Source organism: Quercus lobata, chromosome 5 (assembly GCF_001633185.2).
Source record: "Quercus lobata isolate SW786 chromosome 5, ValleyOak3.0 Primary Assembly, whole genome shotgun sequence".
Taxonomy (NCBI): domain Eukaryota; kingdom Viridiplantae; phylum Streptophyta; class Magnoliopsida; order Fagales; family Fagaceae; genus Quercus; species Quercus lobata.
The window spans coordinates 4,202,156-4,225,001 of NC_044908.1; the positions used below are offsets into that span (position 1 = coordinate 4,202,156).

Consider the following 22,846-nt stretch of genomic DNA (forward strand, 5'->3'; position numbering starts at 1 on the left):
TGCATACACTTCAAACCAAATTCAAAATAACAAAAATAAAATAACATAGTTCAACAAAAATATATTATCTTTGGAACTCGCCAAATGCTAAGTATCAATATTGAAAGAATTTGAGCAAACAGTAGACTAATCCTAATTATGACCACGATTATCATCCATAGATTCTTTGCTGATGTCCAAATTCGTAACATCTTCCACAAGCTCATCTAATTTCATTTGTGCAAGTTCTATGGCCTCCCTCCCCAAAAAAAGTATTAGTAGTTCTAGAGTCTGTAAAGTTTTAATTTCCAATTATATCCCTTGTAAATTTTTGTAATTACTCACTTTTCTTTTTAAATTTAAAATATATGTTGGATATAAAAAGCATTTGACAAATCTAAAATAAAATAAATATTTATTTATTATACGAGTTAAACGAGTTGTGTTAAGTGGGTCATTACGGGTTGACACAAATAAATTGACGTGTCAAACGTGTCTATTGCGGGTTACGCGGGTTGACCCGCTTATGACACGTTTCTTATCGTGTTGCTTTCGGGTCGACCCGTTTATGACCCAAACCCATTAAAGCCCAACCCTAACTCGAAAAAACACGTGTCAGGTTCGTGTCATGATCGCGGGTTGGGTTGAACATTGACACCCCTATTCACTATTCTTCTTTCTCAAAAAAAAAAAAAATCATTCACTATTCTTTTCTTTTTTTTTTACATTTTGATATATATATTTTTTCCTCTACTAATCCCAAATTGATGATAAATTCAACAATTCTTCTCAAAATGAATCAAATCAAATCTAAAATTTGGAATAATTCCTTTTACTAACATTAACCAATATCCACATTCATTCAGTTCTCTTCTTTTGTCTTAATTCTTTTTCTCCTTTTTCAACCAATCCCATAAATCTATCCAGGTTCATTTATACTGTACAGTTAAAAAAAAGCTAAAGCCACCACCAACCTTAAACTAAATATAGATTTTTATGAATCTGTCATACTCATAGACATAGTTGATGATTTAAAAAACCAAAAACACCAACTTGGGTCCTTTGGCACTTCAACATTCTGTTATTTCAGGTAACCCCCAAGGCCAATATTGTAATCTCACACATCCTTTCCCTGGCCTCTAAGCAATAACCATTTTAAGAACACAGACACAGAAAATAGTAAAGTAATAAAACCAAAATCTCTCTCTCTCTCTCTCTCAGAACAAATACAATCCCAAGTCCTTTTTTTTGACTCTGTTCCTTTGAAAATTCTTGGGGTTAAGGTTTGTAAATTCCTTCTCAATTTTAGAAAATTTTTTTTGTCTTGTTTGTACTTTTGTAACCCCCCCAATTGATCAATTTTTTCTATAAATTTGTGCATACTGTAGCTCAGTTTCTCTCTCTTTCTAACAAAATCAAACTGATTCAATTTCCTGGTCTCTGTCTCCCAAATTTGTTGTTTTTCCTTTACTGGGTTTCAGATTCTAGGACATTTGTTGGGTTTTTTTATTTTGTGTGTAAAAAAAAAAAAAAAAATCACTGATTTATTTGGTTGAATGCAAAAAATCAACTGGGTTTCTTGGGGGAAAAAAAAAATACTGTATCTAAAAAAAAAAAAAAAAACTTTTTTAATAAGGGTCTCTGATTTTGGAACATTTATTTGGTTTTTGTGTTAAAAATCACTGATTTATTTGGGTTTGAATGCAAAAATCAGTTGGGTTTCTGGAGAAAATTGAAAAGATTCAACTTTTATTCAAAGGGTCTCTGGATTTGGGTTATTGTGGAAGAAAAAGTTCAAAATCAGTGATTTTTTCATGTCTTTAATTGCAAAAATCAATTGGGTTTTCGTCAAAACTCGGTTTTGATTAGCTTATTGAAGGTTTTGTGTGTGTGATCTGAGACCCAACACAGAAAAAAAAAAAGCAAAAAAGCCAAAGCAAAAAAGAAAAGGCCATGGCGGTTCCAACCATTGCTCTATACGCAAGTCCACCAAGCAGCGTGTGCTCCACACCACACTCATCGTACGATTTCGAGCTGGGCTCATCTCCACCGTCTACGTGTCAGAAGCCTGTGATTGGAGGCCTCTCTTGCCTCTTCTCATCGTCCTCTTCAGTAAGATCCTCTTCCAGCTTTTGTAGTGATGAGTTGAAGAGTGAGGAATTGAAGGAGCTGAGCTTGAGTAGCTCTTATGGTTATTCTTCTCCAAGCAAGTTTTCTGGGTCCTTTTTGAAAAAGGATTTGAGCCCTGTCTCAGTTTTTCAAGGGCCAGTTTCTTGTTGTAGTAGTGGTAGTAATAGTGTGGTGGTTGGTTCAGCTAGGGGTAGTAGTGCTTGTACTAATAATACTAGTAGTCCCACATTGAGTTTCCAAAGTGGTTTGTTTAATGGGTTTGTGAGGAACGCTTATGGTTCTTGTTTAGATTATGGTTCTTCTACATCAGGACTGGAGGTTTGTGGGGACGAGTTAAATGTGGAGGAGCTGACTTTTAACATAGAGGTGGAGCAAGGGAATGCTGAGCCTTATGTGAAGGAGTTGTTGTTGGGTGCACAGTTGAGACACAAGATCTTCCGTGAGGATTTTGTGGTTAAAGCTTTTTATGAGGCTGAGAAAGCTCATAGAGGGCAGGTAAAGATTTGAATTTTTTATTGATTTTATTGTGTTTGTGTGGGGTTTTTGTGATTTGGGTTTTGAGAGTCTTTTTGCTGTTTTCTGTTGTAGATGCGTGCTAGTGGAGATCCTTATTTGCAGCATTGTGTGGAGACTGCAGTGATGCTGGCTTTGATTGGAGCTAATTCGACTGTGGTTGCTGCAGGGCTTTTGCATGACACTCTGGATGATTCTTTTATGAATTATGACTATGTTTTTGGGACTTTTGGTGCTGGGGTTGCTGATTTGGTTGAAGGGGTGAGAGTTTGAATTTTTATAACTAAATGTTTTATTTGATACTATTAAGTAGAAAATAGTACTGTTGATTCAATGCTTGAAATTGTTTGTATTGTTTGTACATGAAAACATGTATGATGAACTGTTGATAATTTACTATTTGAATAATCTAGCTGAAGAAGAAGAAAGTTTTAATGGGCTAAATTGAATATCTACAAGCAATGGTTTTGTAGATTGCTTATTGTTTTTTAAATGCCGTGTTGGACCATGAGCTGGCAGAATTCTAGATGATGTATTGAATTAAAGAAGATCTAATTGTGAATCAGATAAAGAAGAAATTATTGATGCGACACTTGATTAGATTCTGATACAGCAGGGGCATATAATTCTGTGTGATCAATGTTTGTTGTATGTGAAGGGAGTGTAGTTGTTTCTATCATATGTAATATGTTCATCTTTATAAATGCTGCTTTTGAATGAATTTTTTTTCCCTGGACCATCATGTTATTGGGTGTTCTGCCTCGTAGTTGTAAGTAAAACCCCAGCTTTTAAGATTGAGAATATACTACTTTGTTGTTTTGTAAAAGGTTGTGGGATTTAATGATGTGAAGTGTGGATCTCTATGGTTTTGAAGTATGGATGTTGTAGTCAATTTTCTTGTTGATTATATGTCATTTTCTTTGGAGTAGCTACAGATATGATAGATGGATATGGTGTATCTTCATGACCTTGTCTCAGTTGCCACCCCACCTTTTCTATTTATGAAGATTCTATGTTTTTCACACTTGTTTTGGTTGTAATTCCATTTTCTATTGCTTTTTTTAGAATACATATTCCAGATTTAAGGTACCTGGCATATTGTCACAACTTTAGGTGACTAAACTTTCGTTTATATGACTTGTTAAGTGCGTAGTATTTCTCAAAGCATCTGTGTGATATATTAGAAGTATGAACTTTGATTCTCATTAACCCCCCCCCCCTCTCTCTCTCTCTCTCTCTCTCTCTCTCTCACTCTCACTCACCTTTTAAAGTAAAATCTTATGCATTATAGAATTTATCATTTGGCTTTACTGAGATGCATTATCTTGACATTTTGACCTTATGAGCCTCTACTTCTTTATGGCATCTGTTTAGGTCTCCAAGCTAAGTCACTTGAGTAAGCTTGCACGTGACAACAATACAGCTAATAAAACAGTTGAGGCTGATCGCTTGCATACCATGTTCCTTGCGATGGCTGATGCAAGGGCTGTCCTCATTAAATTGGCGGATCGATTGCATAATATGATGACACTAGATGCATTGCCTCCAGCTAAGCAACAAAGGTTTGCGAAGGAGACCTTGGAGATTTTTGCACCCTTGGCTAATCGTTTAGGAATCTCTAGTTGGAAGGATCGACTAGAAAATCTGTGTTTTAAGCATCTCCACCCAGACCAGCACGAAGAATTGTCCTCTAAGCTTGTTGAGTCGTTTGATGAGGCGATGATCACTTCTGCCACAGAAAAATTAAAGCAGGCTCTTAAGGCTAAATCTGTTTCTTATCAGGACTTATCTGGGCGGCATAAGAGCTTGTATAGCATATACTCCAAAATGTTGAAGTATGCACTCTCTCTCTCCCCCTCAAAACATCCATGCTCACTGCTAATTAAACTTTCGAATCTGGAGAAGGATTTCCATCCATGTTTTTTAGGACTAATCTGCAATTTTGCATCTAGAATTAATGAAAAGGTGACTCGGGCGAATGAGCTCTAGCTCAACTAGCATCTCATCCCCTTGCATGTACTAGGTGGAGGGTGAGGTATGTGGGTTCAAGATACACTAGGTGCCTGTGTTACTTGCCAAAAAAAAAAAAAAAAAAAAAACCGAGTCACCTAATTAACTATTGTTTTTGAGTCTTTAACTGGAAACTTCATTAATCAATGATAATTTATGTGACCATATTGGGTATCGGGTGTGTGAAACTATAGTTTAATTTTGTTAGATATTTTTTGTATGAATAAAGTGAATCTCAGGGCTTCTAAAATCACTTCTTAGTCTGAGCTCTGAAATGTATTTGAGAAAATTGTTCTTATAGTATCATTCAATTAGTTATGGCGTATTTTATTTGATTATCACATTAATTATGTGATATTGTTTTCTTGTTTGGCAGAAAGAAGCTAACTATGGATGAAATTCATGACATTCATGGGTTACGTTTGATTGTTGACAATGAGGAGGATTGCTATAAAGCATTGAGAGTTGTTCACCAGCTATGGCCTGAAGTACCTGGAAAGCTCAAGGACTACATTAGTCATCCCAAGTTTAATGGGTCTGTAGTAGCTTAAAAGTGGTTCTCTGCACTTGATTACTTCAATCTTTTCCTTTCTAACTTAGATTTCATAATTATAGGTATCGATCTCTACACACAGTAGTGATGGATGAAGGAATGGTTCCTCTTGAAGTTCAAATCCGGACAAGGGAGATGCATTTGCAGGCAGAATTTGGATTTGCGGCTCATTGGAGATACAAGGAAGGTGATTGTAAACATCCTTCATTTGTTCTTCAGATGGTCGAGTGGGCTCGATGGGTTGTTACCTGGCAATGTGAGACAATGAATTCATCCATTGCCTATGCTGATTCGATTAGGCCACCCTGCACATTCCCTTCACATTCTGAGGATTGTCCGTATTCATATAAGCCACACTGTGGCCAGGATGGGCCTGTGTTTGTGATCATGATCGAGAATGATAAGGTTTGTGATTGAATTCGTATTAGTTCAATGCTCCTTTATTTGATTGCTGTTTCCCTATTATAGATGGTATGAAATAGGATGAACGTAATAGTAATCTTGTGACTAGGTGCTGCTCCAAGTCTTATTCAACGGCCCAATTTGGTTAATTTAGTAGCTTGTTGCTCATTTGGATGAGCTTATCTCTTAAGTATAGGTTTTTAAAGCTTCACATTTTTCTAGGTACAACTGTACTTACACAATAAACAAAATAAGCTGATGGTCCATCAAAATGTCTATTCATCATTTGTGCTACCTTGTTTAAGGTCGATCTAGTGAACGAAGAAATAAATAGAACTACGTTGTGTTCTGACTACCCTTTAGCAATGGCTTTTGTCATGTATGGGGTTTTGAATTTATTCAGTGAAGAGACCTTGACATGCTTCTTGTGGGGATATTGCAGATGTCAGTACAGGAGTTTCCTGCTAACTCGACGATAATGGATTTGTTGGAAAGATCTGGACGAGGAAGCTTAAGATGGACCCCGTATGGTTTCCCTCTGAAGGAAGAATTGAGGCCGAGGCTGAACCATCAGCCAGTGAATGACCCCATGTGCAAGTTGAAAATGGGGGATGTGTTGGAGTTAACTCCAGCCATACCTGACAAGTCTTTGACAGAGTACAGGGAAGAGATTCAGCGAATGTATGATCGCGGGCTGACTGTATCTAGCAGCGGCCCTGCTGCTAGCAGTATAGTTGGATGGAGAAGTTGACCCTTTTAATGGCCCCTTTTCTTAGTTATATATATACATTTTAGTGACAATCAACCATTCTTGTACATATAAAATCATTATATATTTGTACAGAACATATGTATCGTTCTGTAATGAAGAAATGACAACTAACTGGATTCAGCAAAGTGATGAATGATTGATATTCTAAAGTCGCTTTGATTTCTCTGTATCTCATCTGTGCTATACTTGAGTTTGGCATTCTTCCTTGTACGCCTGCATGCATGTTTTAAGCACAACTGTTTGTAGTTGGTAAATTGGGCGAAAATGGCCCACTACTACTATTTAGCAAAAATATTTGCAATCTACCAATGTTTTAGAAATATGTAAGGTTTTGTCACTTTTTTCAAACTTGAGTTCTCTGGAAAAATATACTTCAAATTTGTTAGAAATTTTTTTATGGTACTCGAGTTCATGGAACTAGAATATTCAAAATTTTTTCATGGTACTCAAGTATCCTAAAAGTGGTAGGTTTTTGCATATTTCCGAAATAGTGGTAGATTGCAACATAATTTATAAAAAGGTCTTATTTGGTTATTTTTGCTTGGTAATTCGTCAGGCATACTCTTGATTGTGACATTGCCAATTAGATAACCACCTTCATTTATGTTTAGGAAACAAACATGAGAATGATGAGAATAGAATTGCCAATTAGAATTGCTTATAACAAACCATTGATATGTGGTGATTGTTACAGTCATGGTTATCAAAATCATGATTTGGATCGTAGGATCGCATGACTTTACGATCTCTAATCACCAAAATGTTTAGGATCGTACTAAGATAGTAAAAATTGTAGGATCGTGTGTAGGATCGTAAGATCCGATTCTATCGATCCTATCAAAACATTAGTTATTTATTTATTTATTTTATGGGATAAAAAATTTGGTTTTAATGAAGTTTTAAGGGTTTTTTATTTTTCTATGCTGTGATGGTATGGCTTTAAATATATATATATATATATATATATATATAATTATGTTAACCTAAGTAAATATTTTCTGATTTCTAATTCACTTGTAATTAAAATGAAAGAATGTTTCATCATTTCTAAATGAAGAATTTATATTGGCTTTGCTACCCTTTAAACTATAATGATGTTAAATTTGTTTGATCAATATACTAATTTATGTTCTAATATTGCTCAAATGTTTTTCTTATATATAATTTTATTAGTATACTTGTATTTGTATATTGATTGATATATTTTTTTGAGCATGCTCTATAATTGTTATTAAGTGGTATAACTTGAGTAGATGAGTGTAAAATTGTATCTTGATATCTTTTGTAGCTCTAGTATACAAATATACAATATCTATATAGATGATGAACTGGATGATGATAATTAGGAGTTAGGACGGTGGTTATAAGAAACCTAAAATGAGAATAATTAAATGTTTACTTCACCTTAATATTTATCTTGCTTTTAGATTTTATATTTTAGTTAGCTAGTTTCCATTTGATAACTTATTTTGGATTTTAAACTTGGAACTTGAAAAATATTTTCATGTGTTGCTAAATATTTTGGTATTTGGTTGCTAATTAAACATTTATTGAATTTTTTAAATATATTGGTTCAAAACTTAAATATATTTATTTTTTTAGTATAGACGTAGTGATGTATGATATGAAAATTGCATCATGTAATGCAAATATTTGTTTTGTTTTTTTTTTTTTTTTTTTATGGATAAAATCACAATTATGTGATTATTCAACATATAAAGTTATTATCAATGTGTTTTTTGATTTAAATTTAAAAATATGTAGGATGTTACGATCCATGATCTCACCTACTTCCTATGATTTTACATAGAATCCCAATTTTGATAACTTTAGTTACTGTGTTAATTCAGAAACTTCCAATTCATAAACTTCCAAGTGGATAACTAGCTTGTAACTCATTTGTTCTGTGTGGTCACTGGTCAGTGGTCACTAATCATTTTGCCAAGAGACCAGCAAACATGGTCTCTAGTGCTTTATAAAGGGTGAATCTTTTCATATCGCTTTGACTACAATTATCAAATAGTTGTGATTTTGAATCTCTCCACTCTTGTAATGTTTCACTTTACCGGTCACCAGTGAAATGCATGATGACTAAAGTGTACTAAATTTTTTTAAAAGTATACTTTTATTTAGGTAGTATTTTACTTTTATCAACTTTCCACAAAAATCTGATCCAAACGCACGCTCAGAAAGGCAAATCTTTGAACTTTGAACATAGTTGTCGATTACTATGCAATTTGGATCATTGTGTAATCTTAAACATGGCGTGTGTTTGGATTGGGCGTTTTGCCCAATCCTGCATTCTGTTATTTGTCTGTGGGTCCTATGAGTATTGCTTATATACCCACAAAAGTCATTTAACCATAGATTTCTAATAAAATTTGAATCCCACAATATTATTTACACATTTAAAAATTATTTTACTACAGTATTTTCAACAATAAGTTTTCAATTTTCAGCAAATAAGTGATATCCAAATACACCCATAATGGAATTGAAGTTGGTAGCAGTGTCTGAACACAAGGTTGACAATTACTACACAATTAGATTTACCATATAACCTTAAACATAATGGAATTCTAAGTGAAGGTATGCAGAATCTGCACACACCCATAATGGAATTGAAGTTGGTAGCAGCGTCTGAACACAAGGTTGACAATTACTACACAATTAGATTTACCATATAACCTTAAACATAATGGAATTCTAAGTGAAGGTATGCAGAATCTGCATCAAACAGAATATTCAACACCATTCCAAAACAAATCAGCATTACAGTAAATATACCATTGACAATTTCTATTTGTTAAAACCTATGGATCCATTTGCTCTTTCAATCATAAAGCTTTCACTTGGGACGTTTTGCGAGGGAGAAGGCCACTCTCTGAGGAGTATGCGGTGGCATATCTGTCTTCTGTTCTTGTGACGGATTAGGATCAACACCACCTTCTTCATCCTCATCCATTTCTTCAACTGCTTGGGAAGATTGCTTATTTGGGATTGCAAGTTGGTAGTTTGGTTTGATCAGCGTGTCCTGTTCAGGTGGGAGAGGAATCCCAGGTCCGGCTATAGACTTTGGTAATGGTGCCTTGTTCCGGTTTCGAGCCAGCTCCAGTAAGACCTGATGGATGATAAATTAAATATATCACACATATTCAGCATGAAAAAACATACGTAATTAAGGGAAAGAGAGTGGGGGGAGAGGGAGAGTGTGTGTGTCTGTACATGTAATTCCAAGTCTTGTCAAGTGAGCATAAAAATCTGAGTAAGAAAATCATGCATCAAAAGCTCATATAAATCTCAAGATATTCAAGTAAAATCCCACAGTTTTCAGCCACAAAAATTGTGGCATTACTAGCAATCATTGACCTGACAAAGAAATATTATGAAAGAGAGAAACGAAAAAAAGAACATAAAGTTACACAAACAAACAAATTTAGAAAAAAAATGTCACAGACCATTTGTAACTTCATTAGTTTTTATGTGATGATTAGCGAACTGCTTTGGCAAACAAAAGGCATTGCCTCTGGCTCAAAAGCCAAAACTACAGATTCTAAAAACAGCTTAAGACCTATATATAGTAAAGGACTTTGTCTTTAGTAAAATGTTTTGAAATAAGTTCTTTTCAAATTTGTCAATTGACTAGAAAAATCCATGACAGTTGTCTCAAAGGCCAAAGTTCTAACAATTTAAATCTCAGAAGAGATTGTTGGCTTTTGAACCTTACCCAACTCAGAGATCAATTCCATTGTCCACATCAGATAAATCAATACTTCAATTAAGGGTATTATCTTATACCTTAAATCAATCTGAATTGGACTTCCATTGGAGTTCAGAAGTTAGTTAAACACCAAGAACATGGATGGTTTAGCACACCATATGCCAGATTGTAAGCTAAAGTTACCTCTCGTGGTGGTGGTTGTGAGAAGCTAGAATTGACTTTCGACTGAATTGCAAGCTTGACATCATCACAGTCTATTGCAGGCTTGCCAGCATGCTCCGAGTAGACCTGTGCATCTGTCAATACATCAACAACATATCGATACCACAGTTCTAAAAATTGGTGTATAACACGAGGTTCATAGTCCTCGACACCCATAGATTTCAGCAGTGACTTCACAATCTTTGCATCTCTTGGCAAGTCCTCATCTCCCTCTGCCATTTCCTTTACTGGCTTTACCTAAATCAGGGATTTTTTTTTGAAATCAGGACCATGAAAATCATATAAAACCAACTAACAAAATGTTTACTTTTGTCAGCTAGGATTGCAAATTGTGATCATAACAAAGAAAAAGGAAAGGCAGAAAGGAAAGTAAATTTTCCTCTTTAACTCAAATTCAGCATCTTAACAAAGGGTTTGAGTCCTCTCTTAACAAAACTACTGTAGAAGAAGAAAAATCTGCTCTATTTTAGTTCATTCTCTTCCCCTGCTTCACAATTGTGTCAGTTTTCCCACCTTCTTCCATAACACAAAACACAGCCATTTTCAAAGGAAATAGAAGAATCAACCTCATAAAAGCAAGCAATTTTAACGAAAATGGGTGGCGGGATTGGAACCTTTACCAAATGTATCAATTCAAACACATTCTCATAAAAAAGTTCACGAATCAAAGCCCATTCAAACTAATTGCTGCTTATACTCAAAACCTGCAAACCCCAAATCTTGAAACCATATACCCTCTAATCCAAAACACCAATTAACATGAAATAATTTCAGATAAAACCAAACTATGGGCAAATTCAATAAAGTTATCAGATAAACCCATTCAACCCAGTTTCTGCTAATACTCAAAACCCAGAAACCCCAAGTCCTGAAACCATATATACTCTCTAAACCAAAACACCAATTAACATGAAAAAATTTCAGATAAAACCAAACTATGAGCAAATTCAATAAATTTATCAGATAAACCCATTCAAACCAGTTTCTGCTAATACTCAAAACCCACAAACCCCAAGTTCTGAAACCATATACACTCTAAACCAAAGCACCGATTAACATGAAAAAATTTCAGATAAAACCAAACTATGAGAAAATTCAATAAATTTATCAGAAAAACCCATTCAAACCAGTTCCTGCAACACACACACACACACACACAAAAAAAAAAAAACCCCACAAAGCTCAAGTTCTGAGACCATATACACTCTAAATCAAAACACCAATTAACATGAAAAAATTCCAGATAAAACAAAATTACGAGCAAATTCATTAAATTTATCAGATAGACCCATTCAAGCCAGTTCCTGCTTATACACAAAACCCACAAACCCCAAGTTCTGAGACCATATACCCTCTTAACCAAAACACAAATTAACATGAAATTTTTTCAGATAAAACCACATAGTAAGGGAAAACCAGCAAATTTATCAGATAAACCCACATGATTTCCGACAAACCCATCATCAATCATCCAAAAATTTTCACAAACATTCATCAGATATATCAAAATATAGGTTGTAACAAATTTGGGTTCAACAGGAAAGAAATTCAATTTAGGAAAAAAAACAAGAGAGATGGTACCTTTTCAGTTTTGCAGGACACTTCAATCGACAGCTCTACCGTGTGTGTGAGAGAGAGCGAGAGAGAGACGTTGTAGACTTTTGGATTCACAATACTGTAGCTTGTGTTGGGGGGGGGGGGGGGGGAGGGGTCTGTGGGTACACAGTTTTTACATTTCAGTAAATTGGCCTAGTAAACAGCTTTTTGGTTTTTACCATTTTGTTTTCTTTTTATTTTTATCTAAAATATTATTTTGGTCACTTAACCTTCAAAGTCTTTTTTTTTCTTGTCTAAAAACTTCAACAAAGTTTTTATTTTATTATTATTATTTTCAATAGTTTAAGGACAGTTTTAAAAAAAAAAATTTGTGGAGAAAAAATAAAATTTTAAAAGTTTAAGGATTTTTTTTTTGAGAAACAAAGTTTAAGGATTAAAAATAGATATTTGGTAAAATTCAGGGATGAAAATAATATTTTAGCATTTTTTTCCTTGATCAGTTGAGCTATTTAGAAAAGAAAAAAATAAAAAAACGAATCAACTAGCAAATTTTTTTGGATTAAAAATGATATAAGTTTGAGGTTATATATTGTGACTGTTGTAAAATAAAACAACAAATAAAATTTATTCCACAAAGGAAGTGGTCTTCTGCTCTTTGACAAAGACTACTTCACTCTCTTTTAATGAGACATTGAAAATCCCATGAATTAATATTGTGGTGGATGTAATTTGGAACTTCTAGGTTAACAATATGTCCTTTAGGTTCATTAAGCCCTAAATCTAGTTTATTTTAGAAAAGCAGGTTTAAACTTGTGCATGATGTGGTGGATTAGTTGCCAAGTATGTCTTGATGACACTTATTAGCGAGAATTTAGTTTCAAATTGGAAAAAAGCTACCTTCCCATTTAAGTTATTAAATTCCCTATATTTTTTGGCCATGTAAGAGAAATGTGGCATTTAACAAATCCAAATAGTCTTAAAAACCCAAATGACTAAATGTTACGGATCACAAATTAAAAATTAGAAAAAAAAAAAATTAAAGAATTTATATGGGAGGGGATCTTCCCCTTTCAAATCTCCTACTCCCATTTATTAAGAGAAAAAAATGTGGGTTAATTAAATTTTCCCCTAACTTGGGCCTCACATTTGAAATGAGATAAAATGGAATTTGGGCCATGTTTGAAAAGACTAACCCATGTAAATAATGTTGATACCGTTTTGTTTATTTAGTTGAGAAGTAAAGCTTTCCTTAAAAAAAAAAAAAAGTTGAAAGGTAAAGAAATCAAATTTACGTATTTTCTTTGGCCAACAGAAATCTAATTTTCTTTTTGTGAGCTAAAAAAATGGATATAAACCAATTTAACTCTTGATAACATCTTGGGGATACCCTCAAAGAATTCATTCCTGTAATAACCTAGTATGTGTGGAACGAGAGAATTATATATACTTGAAATAATAGTCAGACATTCCAAGAAGTCTGGATAATCTTGATTGTTAAAAAAAAAGAAGAGGAATAAAGAACATACAAAAATAAAACTCTAGTTGTTTAGCCTGATCCCAACCAATTTTACAATGTAACATTATATAAAGAAGCATTGGACTATTGCACTGTTGCCAAAAAAACTTGGCTAGGACCAGGCCCGTTTGCAACTCATTTGGATTAAAAAAATAGATCACCAACAACATCTATGTGGGTTTTAATTCCCAAGACTGTTTTTTATCTCCGTCAGTAATGAAAATAATGGATCTAGAATTCATCTAGTCAAGCTAGCTAACTGTGGCGTATGTGGTCTTATTGAAATCCATTAGTTGTAAAGGCTCCACTTTCATATGGTTACCTTGTCCTCGTGCAATTATCTAGAATACAGAACATAGCTGGATTTGGCCCAGCATTCCCATTCACATTGTGATCCTTTCAAAACTATATAAAAAAGAAGAAGAAAGATTTAATTATAACTAGATGAACTATCAAATTATTTGATATATAAACTTATACAATCAAAATGAAATACAATAGACATAGATAACATGTGGAGTTTTTCTCTCTATCTCCAGAAAAACTCTTGTACAGATTCTTGCCATGATAGCACAAGCAACAGCATAACCAAGATACCAGCAAGCCCCCAAGATGAGCTTCCAATTCTAAGCACCCATGAAGGGTCTGGAGATGGAATTATTGAAGCTCTACCTCCTTGTGCAGACATGGATGAACATGATGAGGTTGTTTTAATGGCAATTATGAGTCCTGCTAGAACCATAGGTAGAACAAAGCCAGAACTCCATTTTGTCTCATAATATCGCGTGTCATTTTTCCGTGTCACGTACAATGGCGATAGAACAATTGCAGAAACTAGAGCTAGCACCATGGCTACTGATCTTTGAGATGAATATTGGCTTGTGTAAGTAAAGGTAGCCATTGGTTTGGCTCAAATGGTTATCAATGTTGGTTTTTCTCTTGCAGAAGAACCAACTTGATGGGCAAACTTAAGGTGGATTGGTGGGTATATAAGGGGGAAGAAGATGAAATTAGTGGAGGAATCTAGATGGAAAGCTTGTAATTGGATGACAAAAGCGATAGACAAGCCGTCCAAAAAGTGAAAAAGGATAAAGGTAAAGAAATTAAACTATGGACAAAACTTGTGGAAAGATGAAAAAGAAGGTAAAGACAGAAGATTGCAAGGCCTAAGAAGTAAGGAATATCTCTTATCTTTTTTGTGTGTTCATACAACACCATAAGTAAAGTTCTAGCTGTACTCAATTTTGTGGGGAACTAGCTATTGGCCTATTGCTTTTTTTTTTTTTTTTTTTTTGGTAAATAGGAAGATTTCATTAACAACTAAACAGAGAGCCCAGGATCAAAACAGATCCTGCTGCTGTACAAGCCACGGCAGTCAGCCTCTAAACAAGAAATTAAGTCCACAGGAGGATTGGAAAACAAGAAGAAATCAACATCTAAATTAAGACCTAAGTTTGCTAGACAGTCAGCACTCCGATTGGCTTCCCTGAAAACGTGTCTTACTGTTGTTTGGGGAATCATAGCAATCAATTGTCTACAATCCTCCAAAATAGAAGACACCACAGAGTTTGACTTACCTTGAAGGTTAATGGCATCAACTATAGATTTTGCATCCAACTCTATATTGACCGCCTGCACATTCAATTGATTACACAACATAAGGCCATCGCGAAGAGCCCATAACTCAGCGGTAAAACTATTAGCACAGCCTATTCTTCTAGCAAAACCCCCAAGCCAATTACCTTCCTCATCTCTTAATAAACCACCACCTCCAGCCATACCCGGATTCCCCATGGAAGCTCCATCCACATTAAGTTTCCTCCAGCCATTAGTAGGTTTATCCCACTTGATTTGTTTCATGATCTTATGCTTTGACATCAACGGCTTCCCAGCACAGTGAAGGTACTCTACTGCTTTAAATACTATATCATTGTCAATTTTCGGATTCAGCCTTTTGTTTTCAAAAACTAATTTATTTCTGCCTTGCCAAATCAACCAAACAGCAAACAAGAAGATGTGATTCCAAGGAGCTTGACCTGCCACACGGATGCACTTTGAGGAGCAATTACTCACTAGCCACTCCTGAAGGTTGGAAGAAAAAAAGAAGCTGTCCAGCAGGTGCACACCCAGTTGATGCCATATTTTCTTTACCACATGGCAGTCCCGTAAAGCATGCAAAATGGATTCAGGTCTGCTAAGACAGTGAGGGCAAGCCGTGTCTATTAACATCCCCCTAGCTTGCAAACACTCCTTAACACCTATGCTTTGATGCATGCATTTCCATAAGAACATTTGAATCCTAGGTAAGGTGTCTAGCTTCCATATCCACTTACCTTGGAAACCTGGATCAGGCAAAGGATCAATGGCAAGTAAATAAGCACTTTTTAGCTCAAAGGAACCTCTTGGAGAATGCTTCCAAGCCAGCCTATCTTCATTCCTTCTTACAAACGGAATTGGGGTAGCTTGAATATCCCTTTTAACTTCTTCAGGAAGATCTATATGAAGCCGATCCCATTTCCATCCACCCATATCAGCAACATCCTTAACCCTGAGATTAGAGGATTCAATAGTAAGAGGACCTTGGATGATGTTTCTAAGCATACCCATGTTAGACCAACTGTCATTCCAAAAGCTAAGGTTACTTTCATACCCAGGTATCCATTTAATGCCTTTCCTGAAAATGTCTTCTCCTTTTTTCATGCTCTTCCACGTACGAGAACCAGGAAGTTTTGCTTCATTTCTGGAGTTTAACCTCTGGTGTGTGCAATATTTCAGTCTTAGAACCTTAGCCCATTGAGACTCACCCTCCGTATGGAACCTCCAATTGAGTTTAGCAAGAAGGGCCGTGTTCCTTCCCTTAGCGGTTTGCAAACCCAAGCCTCCTACCTCCTTAGGGGAAGTGACCTTCCTCCACCCTACCCAATGCATACTTTGTTTAGTACTAGAGGAATTCCAAAGGAAATTTCTATTCACCCGATCAATGCCATCCAAAATCTTCCCAGGCAGTAAATTATTTTGCATCACATACGCCGGAATAGCCGAAGTAGAAGCTTGAATTAAAACAGCTCGGCCATCCATAGAAAGAAGATTTGCTTTCCACCCCGCAAACTTCTTCTTAACCTTTTCAAGCACAAAATTAAAATCTTGGCTGGAAGCTCCGCGATGTTTCAGAGGAAACCCAAGGTATCTACCCAAGTTAGGGGTAGATTGAAACCCGAGAATGTCACCTAAGGCATCCCTATAATCTTTATCCAAATTGGGGGAGAAAAAGACCCTAGATTTGGCCTCACTGATGGTTTGGCCCGATTGACTGCAAAAATCATCCAAAACTCCTCTAATCGTTGCACAATTTTCAGGATTAGCTCTCGCAAACAGTACTAGGTCGTCTGCAAAGAACAGATGTGAAAAAGCCGGCCCGCTTCTCGAGGCCTTAACAGGACTCCAAGCTTTTGTAGCGCACTTTTCCTGAATTAATTGCCCCAAGTAATCCATGCACATGATGAATATATAAGGAGATAGAGGATCTCCTTGTCTTATACCTCTGGAGGGCTTGAAGGAGTCTAAAGTCCCTCCATTGAAGAGAATGGAAGTCGATTCTTGTCCTGCACTAGAGAGACATCAACATTGGTGTTGAAAAATTAAATCTCATTTCTTGTCCTGCACACTTTTGAGTTCAATTCATTGTCGTTAACATGGAAAGTCCTTCCTATAGTTCTTTTCAGAATAATAGCTATAACAACCCAAGGAAAAGCGCTAGCCACATCTGCGCTATATCTCAAAAGGACTAGTCACAATTGAGGCTCCTTGCAGTTGTTAATAAAGCTCAGTTCAACCCAGTAAATACCCGATGTGGGACTCATCACACACCCACAAACATCACACAATCAATCGAATTGGGGCATCACAATCTCCCCCACTTAAATCCCTAACGTCCTCGTTAGGGCCCACTTTGTGGGTAATGTCTCCGAGCCCACACAGGGTTACCGGGTCGGCTCTGATACCATATGTAACGACCCAAGGAAGAGCGCTAGCCACATCTGCGCTATACCTCAAAAGGACTAGTCACAATTGAGACTCCTTGTAGTTGTTAATAAAGCCCAGTTCAACCCAGTAAATACCCGATGTGGGACTCATCACACACCCACACACATCACATAATCAATCAAATTGGGGCATCACAATCTCCCCCACTTAAATCCCTAACGTCCTCGTTAGGGCCCACTTTGTGGGTAATGTCTCTGAGCCCACAATGATTGTGATGCCCCAATTTGATTGATTATGTGATGTGTGTGGGTGTGTGATGAGTCCCACATCGGGTATTTACTGGGTTGAACTGGGCTTTATTAACAACTATAAGGAGTCTCAATTGTGACTAGTCCTTTTGAGGTATAGCGCAGATGTGGCTAGCGCTCTTCCTTGGGTCGTTACATATGGTATCAGAGCCGGCCCGGTAATACCGTGTGGGCTCAGAGACACTACCCCACAAAATGGGTCCTAATGAGGACGTTAGGGATTTAAGTGGGGGAGATTGTGATGCCCCAATTTGATTGATTATGTGATGTGTGTGGGTGTGTGATGAGTCCCACATCGGGTATTTACTGGGTTGAACTGAGCTTTATTAACAACTACAAGGAGTCTCAATTGTGACTAGTCCTTTTGAGGTATAGCGTAGATGTGGCTAGCGCTCTTCCTTGGGTCGTTACAATAGCTGTTACACAATTTTAGGGTACCAAAAGTCTGTAATATAGTGGACAATTTGTCCGTTTGGTATTGCTTTAGGAAGTAGGGTTTTAACCGTAGAGTTTTAGTTGCAGAGTTTTTGCAATAAAGAACTTTAATTGAAAAGAGCTTTAGTATTTAGAGTGTTTGTCTTTGACAAACTATAGTACTTGTAACTCAATTGATATCTCATAGAGTTTTCAATAAAAATGTCTAGGGTTTAAATCTCCTCTTACCCTTTGTAACTTTCAAATTTATCAAACAAAAAAAAAAAAAAAATTATTACAATTGTTTGGTTATCAATTGCTAAAGAGTTTTTAGATGTGAGAAATAATAAAAGACGACATAATAAAAATGTTCTGTATTTTCATAATTGCTCTCTTCCACCATTATGTGTCATTTTGAAAAATAAGTATAGGCATTATATCAAAAAATTGTTTTTATTAAAAACTGGAATAATACCCTAAAGAGCTTTATAAAGTTGAAAAGTTTTAAGCTTAAAGCTCAACTTTAGGGACCCCTTAAAGGTTCTTTTATGCACTACCAGACACAACCTTAAATGAATTCTATCTATCCACCCATCTGGTTCGGAATATGAAGGTTTATTATGTGCCACAAGTTGGCCAGACTATAAAAAAAAGGCACAGGATTGGATAGGATTAACAAGGTAGAGGATGTGCAAACCCTTTTCACTTTTGTTCTTTGTTTGTTGTTAGTGGTCAAGTAAGCACGTCAATTTCATCCAATGCAAATCTCACATATTTGTAACATTGAAAACATGGCTGAAATTGAGAAATTTATGCCCAACACTTATCAGCTAGGCCGTTAGGCAATGAGCTTTATGTGAATCCAAGAATTGTACAACTTAATTTACTTCTCTCTATCCCTTATTTATAGTCTCACGGTCACAGAATACAGAACAAAAGTCTCACTTCAATCACAGTATGGACTTTGTGCAATTGTTGCAAGCTTTCTCATCCTACTTCTCTATCTTACTATCAATTTTACAATGCAAGATCTCAGTCTTATCAAATCTAGTAAGAGTTTTTATTTCATTTCTTGATACAATGCTATCTCTGAACTTCAGGTTATGTAGCATGTCCCCATGTACCATTTCTCTAGATGATCAAACCACCATGCATTTTTGGACCCCTAACCGTAGGCAGCTTAATAAACCCACCTTAGTCTTGATCCATGGCTATGGTGGCAATTCAAGGTGGCAATTTTTCACCCAGGTTTGGCCACTATCGCGGAGCTTCAATTTGTACGTGCCGGACTTATTATTCTTTGGCAAGTCTTATACAAATTGGACCGACCGGTCAGAAATGTTTCAAGCTAGGTGCATAAGAGAAGGATTAAAGAGATTTGAGTGTCAACAATTTTAGTGTAGTAGGCATTAGTTATGGAGGGTATGTGACATATCGGATGGCTGAAATTTATCAAGATGAGGTGGAGAAGGTTGTGATTATGAGCTCTGGTATATGATACACTGATGACCAAAAGGAGGAGCAGTTGAAGAAGATAGGAAGGAATGTGTTTGATCTTATAGTGCCAGAGAAAGCACAAGATATGAGGCCCTTCATGAACTCGTGTATATACAAGAGTAGTCCATTTAAATTGATACCAAATTTTTTCCTGATGGGGTTTGTCCAAGTAAGTTTTTTAATTATTGCTTTAGGGGCTAATTTATTAGTTGGAGGTTTGAGTTTCTCTCCTTAATTAATTTCTTTTCAAGCACATATCATTATTCTAAACCCAATTTTAAATAAGATTATAATTTATTAGAAACTAAGCACCAATATTATCACCAAAGCAATTTAGACTGAAAAGCATGGGACTACATGCTCAACACATGTGATGGCTTTTAAAGGAACAAAAATCTCTCCAATTGTTCTTCTTTGATAAGTTATTTCTGATTAGATTGGAGATCATTTCAGCATATAAAATATTTAAAAGGATCCCAATTGCAACAACAAAAAGAAGATTTAGTTCCATGAAATGCTGAATCATTCCCACCTCATTTTTATTCTAGATTGATTCTCTCTGAGATTTCTCCCATCTGATACCAGATCTTTGTATGTTAAGCCACACCAAAATGCATATATTATTACCTCCTTTATGCATTGCACTTCCACCTCGTGAGCATATGTGCACTTTTGTATTTCTTTGTATTGTTAATTATTGTTTTCAGCAATGATTCTATAATATTCCAACTCTAAATCTCGTGCTTTGTGGCAACACATTACACGCATTATTCTCTCATGCTTGGAATATATATTGCACGCAGGATCTTGATGTTAATGAAAAAAGTGACATAGAGATACTACTATTCTTACAACATAAGTTTACTAGATAGGCATTACAAAGTCGTGTGTCAACTTTGAAATACAAAACAAAATATTAATTAAGAAATTATTTATTACGTGCTTGATGCAGCACACCGGCACTAATTAGATTCACTACCACGTTAATTTATAAGATTTTTGTAGTAGAAGTGAACATATCTTTAGCATTTTTTAAAAATGAAAAGTGATTTTTCTTATTTCTTTGACATTATACTCTCATTGAGTCATTGTAAACCTCCCAACCACTCTAGCCAATTTTCAATACCTCAATTTGAATTTTCATTCCTGTCACACTTGCTGATAGCCTGATACACTCCTAACACTCTACTTCCAGCTATGTGGTAGCTCAATAAGCCAGGTGTAGTATTTATTTTTAGATGCAATCGAATTTCAATCAATAACATCAGTTTCATAATGATTGTTCTTTATTATCAAGTCAAAACTACAATTGATTGTTGAAAATTTATGCCTTAAGGGGTTCCCTCTTGTAGTTTTATAGTCTCATTTTTTCTAAGCATAATTACACCTACGCACTATTCAGCAAAAACCAACCTTTTTTTTTTTGCACAACTTATTATATAATCAAACTAAGTTAATCCAAACACAAGAAAATGGAAAAAATGTACTGGAGCTTCTTGAACTGAAAAATCCACATGATCTATGGACCCCAGTGAATCTATCCATGCACGCCTACACTTTCTTCAAGTGAGCCTGTGATTTTCTACTCTGCAACTTTTAATTTAATGAGTTAATTAGTAGGAGTAACTTTTATTACAATCCTAAAAACAAACTGGTATATGTATATGTTTGGTGTTTCTGTTTTGTTCTTTTCTTTCTTTTTGGGATGGGAATTAAAATCAATAAATATAATGCATTCTGAGTTGTCAAACATGTATCAATTATTCCTCATTTTTTATAGTGGTCTGTGTGTTGTTTTATCAGACAATATGTAAGAAGAATAGGAAGGAGAAATTAGAGCTGGCAGAGCACATGCTATCTCAAAAGGCAGATCCAAACCTTCCCATTCTAACTAAGGTAAACTCGGCTTTAATCTTATTTATTTACATATAAAATCATTTTTTTTCCTTGGTTACTTGGTCATACTTAATGCTTTAATCACTTCCACTGATTCTGCATATGTTCTGTTTATTTCATTGTTGATCTTATGGGCCAAATGTACATAAAAGTATCTAAGCAAAGGCATCTCATCAACTCACTATTATAGCCTCTTAAATTTAAATGTTAATGTCATACACATATTACTTGCATATCTTTTATGCTCTAGAAGCATTTTCTTTGTCTCTATATGCTTTGAATATTTGCCATAGCTTAACTTTGTTTTCTAAACCCCAATGAATTGGCCTAATGGTTTCCAAACCTCATGTGATTCATGAGGTCCTGGATCAAGTCTCTTAGTGAGCACTACAAAAAAAAGACTCTGATTATGAGGCCTCACATAGATACAGTCATAGCAAATTTACAAAATGTAGGCAACTTAGTATAAACAAAGGGAAATAAAATTTTAGCTTCTATGTAACACCGTGCATGAGTCCATGAAGCTAAGGAAGAATTGCAACTTTGTTTTCCATGTTAGTGTGCTGTTATTTGGGTGAAGAAAACGCTGCTAATTTGGGGTGAGAAGGATAATATCTTCCCAGTATTCTTGGCCCATCAATTACAAAGGTAATATTTTTCCCCCTTTTATCAACTTAAGAATTTAAGCCCTATTTTCAAGTAACATGGTTTATGCTTTTACAGGCACTTGGGACCAAAGTCAAGGCTAGCAATACTCAAGGACAGTGGTCATGCAGTTAATATTGATTCGCCTAATATGGTGAATGAATTGATAAAATCATTTGTTTTGGGTTGATCTAAGTTTGATGTGCCGAGTTAGAGTTTATATGTGAGAGAATTCCACTTCAAGTTCGTACTGAAACTTATATTTGAATGGTCCACATGGAGTTACCATGATTTTAACTTGTGCAAGTTTGCTATATAAAAGAAAAGACACAGGAAGCAAAGATACAAAGAAGTGGGATATTATATATAGTTTATGCAGTTTGTGAAGAAGAAAAAATCAATTATATGGCTAATAGTTTGCCTAGCTTGCAACTTAATGGTCCAATTAGTCCTCACTTTCATTTACACTTGATATAACAGTCTTGGACATCTTTATCGATTATAGCCAATTTTGTTGGTTTAGCTAGTCTAGACATGCTGTGATAAGTACCAGTTTAAACTTTAAATTTGAAGTATACAATAAAAGACAAGAGAAGAGTCAAGGAAGCACTCAGTGTAAATTATCACAGCCACAGGGATCCCAAGTACAACCCTTTTGATTAGTTTTGTTCAACTTAATTATGTTTCAATGGCTCCTAACTCTCTGAGTTTGCTTACCACATACTTG

General features: G+C 35.5%; 3 protein-coding genes and 1 pseudogene across 3 annotated transcripts; 2 read left to right on the forward strand and 2 right to left on the reverse strand.

Moving 5' to 3' along the window:
• The first annotated feature begins 1,144 nt into the window (after window positions 1–1,144).
• LOC115989755 (probable GTP diphosphokinase RSH2, chloroplastic) lies at window positions 1,145–6,528 on the forward strand. The gene is made up of 6 exons (XM_031113604.1): window positions 1,145–2,604; window positions 2,698–2,883; window positions 3,997–4,457; window positions 5,009–5,167; window positions 5,248–5,590; window positions 6,030–6,528. The coding sequence occupies exons 1-6, from the start codon at window positions 1,933–1,935 to the stop codon at window positions 6,336–6,338; spliced, it is 2,130 nt and encodes a 709-aa protein (XP_030969464.1). The 5' UTR covers window positions 1,145–1,932; the 3' UTR covers window positions 6,339–6,528.
• A 2,408-nt stretch (window positions 6,529–8,936) lies between these two features.
• LOC115989756 (transcription initiation factor TFIID subunit 9) lies at window positions 8,937–11,992 on the reverse strand. Its single transcript, XM_031113605.1, has 3 exons — window positions 11,884–11,992; window positions 10,264–10,539; window positions 8,937–9,480 (listed from the first exon to the last, which is right to left on the reverse strand). Exons 2-3 carry the CDS (start codon window positions 10,519–10,521, stop codon window positions 9,208–9,210), a joined length of 531 nt encoding a protein of 176 aa, XP_030969465.1. The 5' UTR covers window positions 10,522–10,539; window positions 11,884–11,992; the 3' UTR covers window positions 8,937–9,207.
• Window positions 11,993–13,785: 1,793 nt separating this feature from the next.
• LOC115989757 lies at window positions 13,786–14,363 on the reverse strand. Its single transcript, XM_031113606.1, has one exon. The coding sequence runs from the start codon at window positions 14,274–14,276 to the stop codon at window positions 13,905–13,907; it is 372 nt and encodes a 123-aa protein (XP_030969466.1). The 5' UTR covers window positions 14,277–14,363; the 3' UTR covers window positions 13,786–13,904.
• Window positions 14,364–18,794: 4,431 nt separating this feature from the next.
• Window positions 18,795–22,416, forward strand: LOC115991519 (annotated as a pseudogene).
• The last annotated feature ends 430 nt before the right edge of the window (window positions 22,417–22,846 follow it).

What these genes read in the sequence shown, in the direction of transcription:
- LOC115989757 (XM_031113606.1), bottom strand. Translation starts at nt 14,276, where the DNA reads ATGGCTACCTTTACTTACACAAGCCAATATTCATCTCAAAGATCAGTA.
- LOC115989755 (XM_031113604.1), top strand. Translation starts at nt 1,933, where the DNA reads ATGGCGGTTCCAACCATTGCTCTATACGCAAGTCCACCAAGCAGCGTG. An exon ending in AGAAAGCTCATAGAGGGCAG is followed by an intron (nt 2,605 to 2,697) that starts GTAAAGATTTGA and finishes TTTCTGTTGTAG; the next exon opens with ATGCGTGCTAGTGGAGATCC. An exon ending in TCATGATCGAGAATGATAAG is followed by an intron (nt 5,591 to 6,029) that starts GTTTGTGATTGA and finishes GGGATATTGCAG; the next exon opens with ATGTCAGTACAGGAGTTTCC.
- LOC115989756 (XM_031113605.1), bottom strand. Translation starts at nt 10,521, where the DNA reads ATGGCAGAGGGAGATGAGGACTTGCCAAGAGATGCAAAGATTGTGAAG. An exon ending in CACAACCACCACCACGAGAG is followed by an intron (nt 9,481 to 10,263) that starts GTAACTTTAGCT and finishes ATCATCCATCAG; the next exon opens with GTCTTACTGGAGCTGGCTCG.